At 38.7% G+C, this 14,959-nt stretch overlaps 1 protein-coding gene across 6 annotated transcripts in view; it reads right to left on the bottom strand.

Annotated features, from left to right (window-relative positions):
• The window catches only part of Pibf1 (progesterone immunomodulatory binding factor 1), a 166,810-nt gene that overhangs the window by 112,681 nt on the left and 39,170 nt on the right, over positions 1 to 14,959 (bottom strand). For all 6 annotated transcript variants that reach the window (XM_027394008.2, XM_027394010.2, XM_027394009.2 and 3 more), the window contains exons 6-9: positions 12,817 to 12,950; positions 8,871 to 8,979; positions 8,255 to 8,436; positions 6,013 to 6,138 (exon numbers count right to left, since the gene is read on the bottom strand). In XM_027394008.2, the coding sequence (XP_027249809.1) occupies positions 6,013 to 6,138; positions 8,255 to 8,436; positions 8,871 to 8,979; positions 12,817 to 12,950 (551 nt within the window). The remainder of the gene's footprint in view (positions 1 to 6,012; positions 6,139 to 8,254; positions 8,437 to 8,870; positions 8,980 to 12,816; positions 12,951 to 14,959) is intronic.

The raw sequence follows: 14,959 nt of genomic DNA, 5'->3' as shown, positions 1-14,959 counted from the left end.
ATATAAAATGGCATACATTTTTGCACATGACTTACAACAGGCACTCTCTGTATATTTTATATTACTCAGAAGGCTCAATACAATGTAACACCATGTAAGCTGTACTGTACGGCTTTAGAAATTATGACAAAGAAGTCTCTACACCTGTAGTACAAACACAATCTGTTTCTAGGTACTTTTGATTTGCAGTTGGTTGAATCAGTAGAGAACCCACAGATAAGTCTGAAGATTAATTACCCTAAAAAACAATTGTATAAAAAAAACTCTCATACAGGTTTCACCACCAAACCATTTTTCATGATTCGTTCACATTGTTGCCTAAGTACTTCTCTCCTAGGTAGATAGATATAATTTTCCTATCTGCTTCAGATTAGTGTTGAAAGGTACATTTAAAGGGATGAGAAAAGAAAAAAATAAGATGGTAGGCATCCCAGGACATCTACTACAGTAACTAGAGTGCATTATGTATTTATCTTGGATTACATTTTCATAGCAAAAGAGGATACTATAATAATTAGTACAGAGAATCTAGCATAAACCACAAGTTGCTTGGGTAAAATAGATAAAAATATGTCATAATACTCAATGAAAATCTCTTAAAAGTTAAGTTTGCTGGGTGGTGGTGCATGCTTTTAATCTCAGCACTTGGGAGGTGCAGGCAAAGACAGGGGATCTCGGAGTTCAAAGCCAGCCTGGTTACAAAGAGTTCCAGGATAGCCATAACTGTTATACTGAGAAACCCTCCCTGTCTTGGAGGAAAACAAACAAACAAAATCCCCAGAAAATAAAAAGCCCCCAAAACAAAAAATTCTAAAATTTAAGTTCCTAATCATTCATCTATACACCAAGGGTCTACTATAACAAAATGGGCATATTTAACATGCACTAAAATGTCATTTGGATAGTAGACAATTTAATACAGGCAACTATAGCCAAAAGTTTTCCACAACAGAAGCTTAAAGAATACAACACAAAATGTGCAAACAGACTGAATAGAATGGAATATATTTTCTCATTCCTAGAAGATAAAATTTCTACTCTCAACAGGCTGAATCTAAATTTATATCTGAATATGGTACAAAAAATGTTAGAAAAATTGGAAGTGTTTAGGGTAGGACTGGCCTATAACTTACAATCCTGCCTCAGCGTCTTGATTTCTGGTATTAGAGGAATTTTGTACCTAGAGGAATTCTTATTTAATAAAATGGCTTTGTTTTTGTTTTTGTTTTGTTTTTGGAGACAGAGTTTCTCCGTGTAACAGTTCTGGCTGTCAAGGAACTCACTTTGTACACCAGACTGACCTCAAATCTAGAGATCCTCCTGCCTCTGTCTCCAGAATGCTGGGATTAAAGGAGTGAACCAACACTGCCTGGCTTAATAAGTCTTCTTAAAAGAAAAGCTAAGTATTTTAGGAGAAGAAACAATTTTGAGACCACTGTTGACTAAAAATGCTGTAATTTCCTATTCTTGTACTATAACTAGCTCTATGGTTTAAATGTTTGTCCCTTCTCAAAAATCATGTTCAGGTTTAATTACTACTGAACAGTAACAAGAAGAGAGAGGAGCAGGCTCTGAGGGAAGCCTCTTTGTGTGCAGAACTGATGTTCCAACAGTTAAGTCTGTCTGTCTCTTGTCCTCTTCACATGTGCTCTGGCCTTCTGCCGTGTGAGGGTGGAGGAAACAGGCCCTTGCCAAATGCTAGCACCTTGATATCCAATTTCCCAGCTTCCAGAACAGTGAGAAAATAAATTCCTGTTCATTACAAATTATATGGTCTCCAGTATTCTGTTATAGTAGGAAAAATAGGCTAGGTCAGTCAGCACTCAACATGGACTTTTTCTCATTACTGGCTGTGATTATCAACTCAAAGTAGATAACTATCCAATCCACATCAAATTAAACACACAGACAAGAGAAGTCCATATGCACGAGAAATTTACCTAACAAAATACTCAGTTAAGATCTGTAAAGATGCTGAGGTTTAAAACGTAGCAGCAGTTATATCAAAATGAAACTGAACAAACAGGGTAGGTGATCAGCTGAGTAACTTCTGTAGCATTCTCTAGGCTCAGGTCTGATCAGTTAGAAACCTCTGTGCAGGATTTATTATAATAACCTGGCCCCATTTTGCTTTCCTTCAGAAAAATCTAGTTGAAAAGACCAAAAAGTAAAGGAAAGACGACTTAAACATTTTCCCAAGGAATCTAAAGATTACAGATTATCTGGCAAGGTATGAACAAAGGTTTATTGGCTGGCACATGGATGACGATGCTCACTCTGAAAATGTGGAATGAAGCCTCTGTCTGTAATCTAGCTCCAAGTTCAGCTACTGGGATGGATCAAATAGATTCAACTGATCCCCATAAGTAAATCCAAATCCAAGGCTTAAAGCTGGTTAATATCAATAATATTCTACGGAAATTTCCCATTTGTCACTGAGGCTTCCTGAGCACTTCTGGGAGGCAGTGCATTGTGTGCAGTGTTGAGAAGGGAAGGAAATAAAATTACCAAAGCAACACAGCACTAATGGCTACACTTAAAGGCATTTTTCAATCTCCTCTGTGCTACACTCTGCTCTCTCTCCCTTTCAAATGACTGTGGAGCGGTTTAACTTCCAGACTCTGCAGCAGGAAGAACCTAGAGAACTTCCAGACTCTGCAGCAGGAGAACCTAGAGAACTTCCAGACTCTGCAGCAGGAAGAACCTAGTGAACTTCCAGACTCTGCAGCAGGAAGAACCTAGTGAACTTCCAGACTCTGCAGCAGGAAGAACCTAGTGAACTTCCAGACTCTGCAGCAGGAAGAACCTAGAGAACTTCCAGACTCTGCAGCAGGAAGAACCTAGTGAACTTCCAGACTCTGCAGCAGGAAGAACCTAGAGAACTTCCAGACTCTATGCAGGAAGAACCTAGAGAACTTCCAGACTCTGCAGCAGGAAGAACCTAGAGAACTTCCAGACTCTGCAGCAGGAAGAACCTAGTGAACTTCCAGACTCTGCAGCAGGAAGAACCTAGAGAACTTCCAGACTCTGGAGCAGGAAGAACCTAGAGAACTTCCAGACTCTGCAGCAGGAAGAACCTAGAGAACTTCCAGACTCTGCAGCAGGAAGAACCTAGAGAACTTCCAGACTCTGCAGCAGGAAGAACCTAGTGAACTTCCAGACTCTGCAGCAGGAAGAACCTAGTGAAGGCTTCGAACAAACCCAGACCGCGCATCACAACAGTGTTCTCCTGTGCTTCTGAGAGCATGCATCCTACATTAAAGGCAGTTCTGGGCTCGGGACGAATTCAGTCACCTCACTTTATTTCCCCCTCAGAACTGCAAGGGGAAGCAGGCACGTTTAGACCCTCTACACTTCATAAAGGTGGACTTGAAGGTAGTAATTCATGCTATTAGCTAGCCTTTATGTAATAATCATTTTATTCAGATTGTCATCCTGTAAGTAAAATGATTTTATTACAGAGACAAATGGTATAAAATAACTATATTCATATTACACATTTTATAACTTACAATGCACTTTTCACATGTTCTATCTAATGCAGACCTCATGGGCCACTCCCTGAAGCATTACTATTAGCTCATTTTTCGAAAAAGGAAACTAAACTCAGGGACATGAAGTGCTGTGAGTGGTGGGGACAGGATTTAAACTTAGTCTTTTTGCTCAAAATCTCATATACTCTCACTTATGAAATACCGTCTTTTCTCTCTTTCAAGAAAGGGCCTGGGTATAGAAGCTCTGGCTGGCCTGGAACCTGTGATGCTCCTGCCTCAACCTCTTTTATACTGGTACTGCAGATTAAATAACCTCACTCTGAAAAAAATGTCTGATTTCTAAACATTCAAGAGGGACCTTAAACTGTCACATAGACCTACTAAGTTATTTATATAATAATTATCGACACTGACCTGAATTTCCCTCATCCTGCCCTCCACCGTCCAAGGTATTTCTCTACTCTTAGCTTCTTACTCTCTTCCAAAAGTGTTTATTAGGGAAAGGTAACTATAAATGCACAAGTATACTTGCTACGTTTTAAGTCATAATGTTAATAGCATACTGATACAGTATACAGGACAACATTATATATCTAACTTCAAAGGTTAACTCACATAGATCCAAAACACAATGAAGTATGTAAACATTTTCTGAATTTTGTTTATATGGAATATTAAAACCTTTCTTTACCCATTCAAAGTTTTCATATTTCAAAAGAACTTACTATTTTATCTTGTGAAGAACTTAGAGGAAAGAAGCTATAACTACATTTCAGACCTGCCATAATGAAAGATTAAGTCACATAAATACAGGGGCAGATTACCGTGACGTGAAAAAATACAAGCAAGCTTGCACAAGGGCTTCTTAAGTTTCCCTGTGCTGGCACAGGATTGAGCTGCAGTTTGGCGCCATCTGGTGGCAACTATCAGTGTTGCTATCTATGGATCAATCTAAAATCCTGTGGTTGAATGGAGCACCTAGGTCCAATCCCATCAATTTTCTGGTTAGGTGTTAGATGTTTAGTTTTAATTGTCGGCTCGACAAAGCCTGATCACTTGGGAAGCGTCTCCAGGAGATGCTGTCTAGGTCAGGTTGGCCAGTGTGGGGGACTTTCCCAATTGCCTTCATTGATGCAGGAAACCTGGAAATGGTTGCTGCCTATTTTCCTACACAACTTTGCCATCCTACCTATACTATTTTCAGAGAGGGAGTCAACACATCTAAACTTATGCTATGATAGGATGTATTTTAAAGGATTCTCTTTGTTCTTGTTTTGGTTTTAGATGGACAACTGGAAAATCAGGAAACCGTCACAATGTTTAATCACAAACAGCAAAGTACATGCAGTAATGTGGATTGTTTAGGCATAACCATATATTAGTCATAATATAAAATGACGCCGTAAGTTTTAAGGTTAGGAGAACAAAAGCCTACAAAATGCATTAGCAGGAAAGAACTGAGCCACAAATCCAAACAGTAGTTAGGAAAAAGGTCTATGCCACAGTTCTGTCTTCCCATGTGCAGACCATTCTCTTGAATTCACTACTCTATCTGTAAATCCCACAGATGCTTCCAATGAAACTAAATTCATCATGTGTTCCTATGAAAGCCTTATGGTTTTCTAATGTTTTAACAACCACAAGTTGTATTCTTAGCTTCTTCTTACCCCTTAACCCACCAGGTCTTTCTGCTGCTAAGCATCTGGGAGGGGTGACACTATGGTTGGTAGTGTTTGCCTTGGATGCATGAGGACACGGGGGGAGGATGGAAGGACGCAGTGAAGAGGCAGTAGAGAATGGAAGGCAGGAGTTAATACATGATGAAAACAACTGCCACTCAAATAAGTAGCATCTACTTAATCTTTTTTTAAACTATTATTAATTTATTTTACATCCCGACCACACCCCCCCTCCTCTCTTCCCAGTTACTCTTCTGTGCCAACAATTACTCGAGGAACCTATCATATAATCATTCAAAAGTGACTTGTGAATAAAAATATTCTAATATAACATCTTTCAGGACAAGCAGTAAAATAAAATATATATACTATTGCACTTTTTACAAGTATCCAAGAGAAATGGTTGGTAGAACTATTGCTGTCTTAGTACTTTCTGAATTTTCTTATTCTTGTCTTTGGTCTGAATTGAGCCACCAGGAAACAGACACATTATTAGAGGAAAAAGACCTAAAGTATACATTCTGTTGTAATTAGCTACCAAAGATTTTAAAATTCTAATTCTCAATTTATATTTACAACTATTAAAAAGACATCTTAGAAATGGCATTTAATTTCAATGAATTTTTTTTTTATTTATTATGTATACAACATTCTGCTTCTATGTCTATCTGCACACCAGAAGAGGGCACCAGGTCTCATAAGGGATGGTTGTGAGCCACCGTGTGGCTCTGGACCTCTGGAAGAGCAGTCAGTGCTCCTAGCCTTTGAGCCATCTCTCCAGCCCCATGAAATTTTTATAATCTCCAAAGAAAAACATAATTGCTCAATCACATTTTTACCTGTTTTCTCGTTCATACATCTCCCTAGAGGCACTTCGAAGCTGATCAATTTCCAGATTAGTTTTCAATTTGATTTGCTCTAGCTCATCATGTAGTTTATTTTCATATTCTGTTTTATAATGGTCTCTGCAAAAACAACAGAACAGTCATGTTTTCTTTCATGAGAAAAGACTTGTTTTCCAGTAAGATTTTAATATCTTATATGAAAGTATGCTTTATAACATGTTAAAAAACTGAGCCATTTTAGGTGTTTTAGAATTCCTAAGACACCGTTGTTTCAAAGCACCAGCCTATGAATACACCACTATTGTTCTATGGGCTTCATTAATTACTACAGCAGATTTAGTCTTAGGTTGGGTGCTCATCGTCAACGTCCTTTTCAAAGCACAGGGCTGAGGCCTGAAGACTGATGTACACAGATTTGCATGTTGAGACATAAAGAATAAAAATGGAATGCCGAGATCATTCTGACTTTATAAAACATTTCCTTCTCAGCACAGCAAACAGTCACACATGAATTTTTTTTTTTAAGGTAAAGTCAAAGTGTATATAGGGCATGAGTGGCAAGCACAGCACAAACCAATAGAAGTAAACAGGCTGAGGGAAGTCAGAAATGTTTCTCCTTCATCTTATGTGTATGGATGTTTTGCTGCATATATGCACACCATGTGCACGCAGTGCTCATGAAGGCCAGAAAACGGTGTTAGATTCCTGGAGACGGGACTTTGAGATGGTGACGCCTCCATATGTGAGCCACAATGAGGGTGCTGGAAACTGAACCTAGGTTCTCTGGAAGAGCAGCCAGAGCTCTGTATCAGGCTTTTTCTTTTTGGGCCACCACCTAGCTCCCAAATCATGACACAGAGGCTTATTAGTTATGAATGCTCAGCCTTACCTCAGCTCATTTCTGGCTAACTCTTTAACTTAGCCTGTTTCTCTTTATCTACCTGTGGCCTCCAGGCTTTTTACCTTCCTTTTTTCTGCATCTCACTTTCACTGCTTCTTGTGTTTGGCTGGCAGATGCCTGGCTTCTGGAACTGGGCATCTCCTTTCCTTTCTAACTCAGTCTCTTCTCCTCTCCACCTTTTTGAGCCAAGATTTCTCCTACTTATTCTCTCTGCCTGCCAGCTCCGCCTATCCTTTCTCTGACTAACTACTGGCTAGTCAGCTCTTTATTAGACCAATCAGGTGCCGAAGGCAGGCAAAGTGAAACAAATGCAACACCTCTTTACACAATTAAGCAAATGCAGTATAAACAAATGTAACACATCTTTACATCATTAAATAAATGCAACACAAACAAAATGTCACACACCTTTTACACAGTTAAAAGTAATATTCTGCAACAAGAAAGGATCTTTACCTAGTTAGAATTTTTCCCCAACAATGCTCTTAACTGCTGAGTCAACTCCCCAACACCAAATTTTAACTTTTTTTTTAGCTTTTGGCTTGCTGATGAATATAAATAGCCCAAGGATTATGAGGGCTATTAGTATAAAGCAACTCCAGAGCATACACATATTTAGAAGAGCGAAGGCAGACTTGAGATGCAGGTGGTCTGAGCCCAAGGTCTGTGATTTGAAAAACCATATAATTAGTAAGTACCTTGTGACTCATATTTGTCATATTTGTCAGAGAAATCCTAAGTATACTTAGATTTCCTTCAAAATGGTATTTCTATAGGTTATTTTCAGACTTCCAAAAACTACTAATAAATAATCTTAGTCACAGGGTCACAGAAATTTTTTCTCTGCTGTTCTTAGAACTAAACCTAGGGCTTTCCACCAGCAATAGGATATTAAAAATATTGTTAAAAAGTAAGTTATGGGCTGTCAATATGACTCAGCAGATAAAGGCACTTACTGCACAAGGGCAGCAACCCAGTATATACGGGGTGAAGGTAAAAGTGGGGGTATTTGGAATGAGTGGGAGGAGAGACAGGAGAGTAATGGGACTGGTGAATATGAACACAGTGCATGAGGTACAATAAGAAAAGACTATGATAGCCCATAACTGTTTGAATAAATACATGCCAATTAATTGTTTTAACTAAAAGAAGAAAAATAGGCCGTTGTGGTTCCTGGAAAATCACAGTATCACTAAAAGATCAACTGGAAAAGCTAACAAGGGACGAAATGAAAGGGACCCGTAGACCTTAAACCACTCGTGTTCCCATAAATCAGTTCTCATCCACACACCAAGAGCTCATTTACATCTATCACAAGGGAAGCATGAGTCTTGCCTGGATGACACGTATTTTTCATACATATCTTCTCTAGCCTTTTTGGTCTCTTCCAGTTGCACCTGCAGCCTCTCCAGGCGATCCTCTTCATGGGCACAGCGGACACTGAGCTCCATGTTTTGGCGATTGAGGTACTCTTTATCCTTCTGCAGGAGGGTGACTGTCTGCTGCAAGGTTGTTACCTATGGAAATTCAGAGACATGTCGATCGTGAGGTGTTACTTCTGAATGATGACTTTCCCTGTGTGTATCACATAAAAATTCTCCTTTAAAAAGTGATAAACTTGGGCTGGAGATATAGCTCAGAGGTTAAGAGCACTGCTTGCTCTAGCAAAGGTCCTGAGTTCAATTCCCAGCAACCACATGGTGGCTTACAACCATCTGTAATGTAACCTGGTGCCCTCTTCTGGCACGTAGGCAGAACACTGTACACATAATAAATAAAAATAAATCTTAAAGTGATAAACTTAGCCTTGTTTATGCAAACTTGCTAAGTCTATCTCTCTTCCTGGTAGCTACATTAAAAGGAGAAAAATATGATTTCTCCCATGTCTTTATCTTGGGCTATTTGTGTGTTAATATACAATAAACATGAGTGAGTCGACTTGGGAGCTTACCTCTTTTGATAATTCACTTCTTTCTTTAGCCTGAGCTATGTGAGAAGCTTCAAGTATTTCATGTTTTCTTCTAACCTCGAGTACTTCCTGTTCCAGAGCGTCGCGCTCACTAGGAAAATCAAATCAAATCCACATGTAAATATGGAAACCTCTTCACAGTTGAAAGGGGTTGAGTGGCCAGAGGCTGACCAGAACAGTGGGGCTTTTGTGTATCTACTTTCCAAATTCAGAAGGTTTAAGACCTCGTTGAGATATGTAACTAGGAACATTAGTGTTAGTGTTACACAAATACACAGAGTAAATGACACAATTCTTTCTAAGGTACAATTTCATCCCTGTTTTTCTTCTTTAATTGTTGCTGCTTTTAAGCTATGGCTATCCTATTGATTATCCTATTGATTCAGCAAATGCAACCCTGCCACTACCAACAGTGGCTAGGCAGCAAGAGCCAAAGCCTGAGGAATTCGGTTCCGTCAGGCACCAAATCTTTCAAAGCTACTAAGGAAACATTTAAGTTTCTGTCCCGCTGAAGAACTCCAGATTCAAAGGTTGAGGTAGAATTCTGCTTCCCAGAGAGGCCAAATACCAAGCAGCCCACCTCTTGTCTCCCAAGAAGTCCTCCACAGGCATTCTTGCCCCTGCTTATAAACCTTCTCCACCAGGCTCCTCCCTACAACTTCCTGTCAGCTAGTTGCTGACCCAACCTCTCAACTGCAGGTGAATTTTATTTAATCAAACACAAACACATCTTTGCATCATTAAAGAAATGTTCCAGGGCATAAACAAAAGTAACACACCTTAGAATAATATTCTAAAACCCCCATCTTAAAAGATTTTTGTTGTTGCTGCTGTTTCAGACGTGGTCTCACTTAGCTCACACTAGCCAAGAACTCATAGCAACTCTCCTGTCTTGGTTTCTCCATGCTGTGATGACAAGCATGAGCCATCTCACAGGATTTCAATCTTACTTTGAAATCAAAGCTTTGAAATTGAAGAACTTAAATACAGCTTCAGGCTTTATTAGGGTCAAACATCCATCATAATTTCTAACTCACATTACACAGCAGTACATAAGCAGGCATTCAAGGCACTATTTCATTCACACATTGCTTATGATTAAGCCAGATATAGTACATTTCTCCTTCAGACTAGCCCTCTTCCAGAACAGTAAAACTAAGAACTGGACCAAATCGGCATCCTTAAAACTGAGCCAAGAAATGCGATTGCTCCTAACTCCTCCTCCCTAGTCAGAACGACCTTGGGACTCCATGGACTCAGAGACTGGCTTTCCAATATGCCACACAGATGAAAGATACAGCCTATTCTGTGACATACCTCACCCAAGGCTGCAGATTCACTGATGATTCAGATTAAATACGATTAATGATGCTATAAAGCAACCATCCTGACATACATGTTTACTAGCTGAAATGGTACTGTTCAGATCTTCAGTCCCCATTTAGTGTTAGTATGCCCTTGTAGATTCTTATTTTATAAATGGGTTATAACTCATAATTGTCAGTATTTATTTTTATACCCAGGTTGTACTATATTTAATTGCCTGGAGGTTCTATAGTTGATATTGTGGTGTTAACTGGTACTAGAAGTATCAATAAAATTTTGTTCAGTGTGTTATGGTCTTCTGTCTTTCCTCTCTCTGTCCTTGCCAAGAAACAATGGCTGATATAGCAATGATCACAGCCCAAATATTGACTTTGAAATAGCGCTTTCTTTTACTAGAAACCAGAACTTTTTAGTGGAAGGGTCAAGGGAACATGTTAACCAGAAGTTCTGGAGCTGTTGAAACAAGTGACTCCAGTATAAATTAATAGTTTTAACTGCCATATAGAATTTTATGTAGGAATAAATTTGTAATTCAGAAACATTTGAATTCTAGATGATATGATATGATATACTGATAAATTTCATATATTTGTGAACACTTATAAAGGAACATATCTCTCAGGTTACCTTATATTTTCATGACTTGTCCTTTTCTTTTTAATTCTGTGTAGTTCTGGTGACTGAACTCGGGGTCACAGTGTTCTACTAGTGAGCTACATATAATAGTAGGCTTGGTTTTTGAATTAGGAATTTTGTCAGAGCCCACAAGACACTCAAGAATCTTCCTACTTCAGCATCTCAAACACTGGCTGGGATTATAGTGTGCTGTCACCATATATGACTTATACATGTTTTTTAACGTATTTGAACCAAAGATTCAGGTGGACTCCACCTCGCCCAATTTATTGACATATTTTTAACATATGGAAGTGCTTATACTTTTTAATCAAGGTTATCATTTTCTTCCTAGTTTTTTATTATAAAAAATAGAGATACTATAATGAACACCCATGATTTTATCATGCAGCCTTGATAATTATAAACTCCAACTTGTCTTGTTTCTTTTACTGAAAAAAAGTGAGTCAGAGAGCTCTGGACTATTCTGATGATTGTAATTTTTCTCATTTTGTTTACCATTTCTGTAGATTTGGAGAGGAAAGTAAGACATAAAAATATCAATTGTAAGTATCATCTTACCATCTCAAATGACTTCATTTTAAGAGCTTCTTGGGAATAGTTGGAGGGAAAGCAGTTTCAGTCGGAGTTGATGGGGGACAATAGAGGGTAGTCAGGAGAATATGATCAAAATGTTATATAAATGTATGAAAATGTCATGATGAAACCCATTATAATGTATTATTAATATATACTAATAAAAACTTAACTAAAGCCGGGTGTTGGTGGCGCATGCATTTAATCCCAGCACTCGGGAGGCAGAGGCAGGCAGATCTCTGTGAGTTTGAGGCCAGCCTGGTCTCCAGAGAGAGTGCCAGGATAGGCTCCAAAGCTACACAGAGAAAACCTGTCTCGAAAAACCAAAAAAAAAAAAAAAAAAACTTAACTAAAAATACAAATGTTTCTTTCAAAATTCAGCTTTCTTCAGGAGTTTACTGAGTTTAGCTCTCATAGATTTAAAGATCAAATAATTACTGCATTAGGAAATAATGATAAATACTATATTACATACCACATACCAATCAAGGTGGGAATAAAAATACCAATGTATGTGCTAAATGCTTGTAAATTCACTTACAACATTCTATCACTGACTGACTACTGAACTTCAAGAATTCTACCTAGAGAAGATATAACAAATGAACAAGTAAGATAAATACACCCTACCTACAAAGATACATTACTTACATACTATAAAATGTTGGCAATGGTTTTGGTTAATCTTTTGTTGTTGTTTTGTTTGTTTTTGTTTTTTGTTTTGTTTTTCGAGATGTCTGTGTAGATCTGGCTATCTGTGAACTCAACTCTGTAGACCAGGCTGGCCTTGAACTCAAAGATATGCCTGCTTCTATCTTCCGAGTGCTGGGATTAAAGGTGTGCACCACCGCCAACTGGTCTCCTTTGGTTAATATTATCTGACAACACTCAGGTTTAAGTGAGATTAAGGGACACATCAGAGAAGTTCATTAAATATAGAATAGAGAAGTCCCTTCCAGCTAAAGGAAGATTTCCCCAGTTACATAGCAGCAATATACTTGGAAAATGTTCTTACAAAATTCTGTTTCTAAAGAGTGAAAACCTTTTGTTGGAAAAGGAACAGCTACAAAAGTAAAGAAAGAAAGAAAGAAAGAAAGAAAACACGAGAAAATTTAAACACTTAACCTGACATTACATGGAATTCATCAAATAACACTTAGCAAATATTCACACAAGGCATTGTACAGGGGTCCTATTTTCTCTTACATCCTAAAGGGTGGTAGCAACTTCTACATACACTAAAACCACCAATATGAAACCACAGCTGGTGCCCACCAAGCTGCACACTTTCACACAATGAACAAGGAAATGGAGAAATAACTATGTGGGTGACACAAATTCAGGTGACTGTGGCGCACACTAAAAGTGGAAATCCCCACGGCCACCTTACCTCTTGATTTTGTCGTAGTTCTCTTGACGGTAATCACCTTGCTGAATCAACTGCTTGGTGTCTGCCAATTCCAAGGCTAAACGCTGACATCGGATTTGAAGTTCAGAGTTGTTTCTTCGATCTTGCTCAGATGACTATAAATCAAAGGAAGAATTACACGTTTCAAAGTGAACATGGTAGACCGAATTCTGTAGTGAATTTTTCTGCTAATCTATGAAATGACCTCATAACTAAACTAAAACATGTTCAAATTATTCATAATAGTTACTCAAAGATAGGTCATCTTGAATTCACAAGATTACTTGTAAATAATCTTGGTTTGGGCTAGATATTGTACATACAAAGATCAACAAAATTTATTCCCTCTTGAAAACAAAATACAACACTGAAACAGCAGGCTCCAAATTTCTATCAAGAGTTGTTAGAAAGACATGATTGCAGGAACCCTGAAAACAGGGCTTTGCTTTGGTTGAACATCATGGCCTCCTACACAGGGTTCTTTGTGAGAATGGAATGCAACTGAGCTCATTATAGGATTTAGCTGAGGATTCGCTGATGCTTCCCAGGGATCATCCTGTACATCATTTAATACCTATATCCTAAAAGAAGATTCTGTTCTGCCAAAGAATGCTTCATCCTTCAAAAACACTATTAATCATACAACTGTCTTGAGAGAGGGTACAGTTCTGTGATTTAGGAAGGTAAGTTCCAGAATTTAGCTTCTACAAATGAGTAACTTAAAGTATGACATTTGTCTAAACATCAGTGTTTACCTAATGGAATTCTGATAAAGATAATATCAAACAATACATATTAAATGCTTACAAAATTCACAGCACATAATGAATGCTCATTAATTATAAATTAATATGTTTATCCTACTTCCTCTTGGCTTTGACTTCCTGCAGGATCACAGACAAACCTGTAGTTTACTAACTACACAAAGACTATGACATAATCCAGAGGAGTATAAACACAAACATTTCAAGGATGGGCAAAGGTAACACGTCCGAGGAACCTAAAGGACTAGCAAAGGAGGAAAAGGTCGGCAGCCGTGTGAGTCACAAACAACAGGAAAGGTCACTCGAAGGAGATGGAGCAGTCAACAGTGTAGAGCTCCTGAGGAAAGAGCAGCCAAACCCTGTGAGGGCTCAACAGCAGGGACAAAAGACTGTGAAGTGGGGGCTGAAACTAACACATCTGAGCACTCAGTACATCCTTGCTTTGTGATTTTATTTATTTAGTTAGTTATTTTGTTTTGAGGCAGGGTCTCCTTATATAGTCCTGATTGGCCGGGAATATGCCATGCAGACCAGACTTGCCTCTGCTTCCCTACTGCTGGGATTAAAGACATGCACCACCACTATCATTGCTATTGTTAATATTTTAAGACAGGGTCTCATGTATATCCTTGAACTCACTATTTAGCAAGGATGAACCTAACTCCTGATAATCCTGAATCCACTCTGAGAATACTTGGATTACAAAGTATTTAGCATGGCACCCAGTTTATGTGGTGCTAGGAACTGAACCCAGCACTTCCTGCATACAAGGCCAGTATTCTAACAACTGAGCTATATTCCCATCCCATTTTGTGGAATTTTATATACAACAAGGTGATCTTTTTATTTTTCTTCTTTTTAGTGGGCACACAGATGTATTAAAATATATTCACTATAGCCACAGTCTAGCCCTTAACCTAATGTGTCATGTTGTTATATTACACACTTGTTTGCTGTCCTGGCTAGTTTTTATGTCAACTTGACCCAACTTGGAATCATCTGAGAGGTGAGAAAATGGCTCCACAAAATGCGGTTGTAGGCAAGCCTGTAGGACATTGTCTTTATTAGTGACTGATGTTGGAGGACCCAGCATATTGTGGGTGAGGTCATCCCTGGGCTGGTTGTCCTGGGTTCTGTAAGAAAGCAGACTGAGCAAGCCAGTCAGTAGCACCCTTCCATGGCCTCTGCATTCAGCTTCTGCCTCTAGGTTCCTGCCCTGTGTGAGCTACTGCCCCAACTTCCTTCAGTGATGACAGTGATGTGGAATCATAAGCAAAATGAACCCTTTCCCTCCCAAACTTTGGTCATCCTGTTTTCATTACACAAATAGTAACCCTGACTTCCTAGACAGTTCCTAAAGA

Source organism: Cricetulus griseus (genome assembly GCF_003668045.3).
Source record: "Cricetulus griseus strain 17A/GY chromosome 1 unlocalized genomic scaffold, alternate assembly CriGri-PICRH-1.0 chr1_1, whole genome shotgun sequence".
Classification (NCBI taxonomy): domain Eukaryota; kingdom Metazoa; phylum Chordata; class Mammalia; order Rodentia; family Cricetidae; genus Cricetulus; species Cricetulus griseus.
The sequence above is the reverse complement of the archived record's forward strand: the minus strand, read 5'-3'. Positions and strand labels throughout refer to the sequence as shown.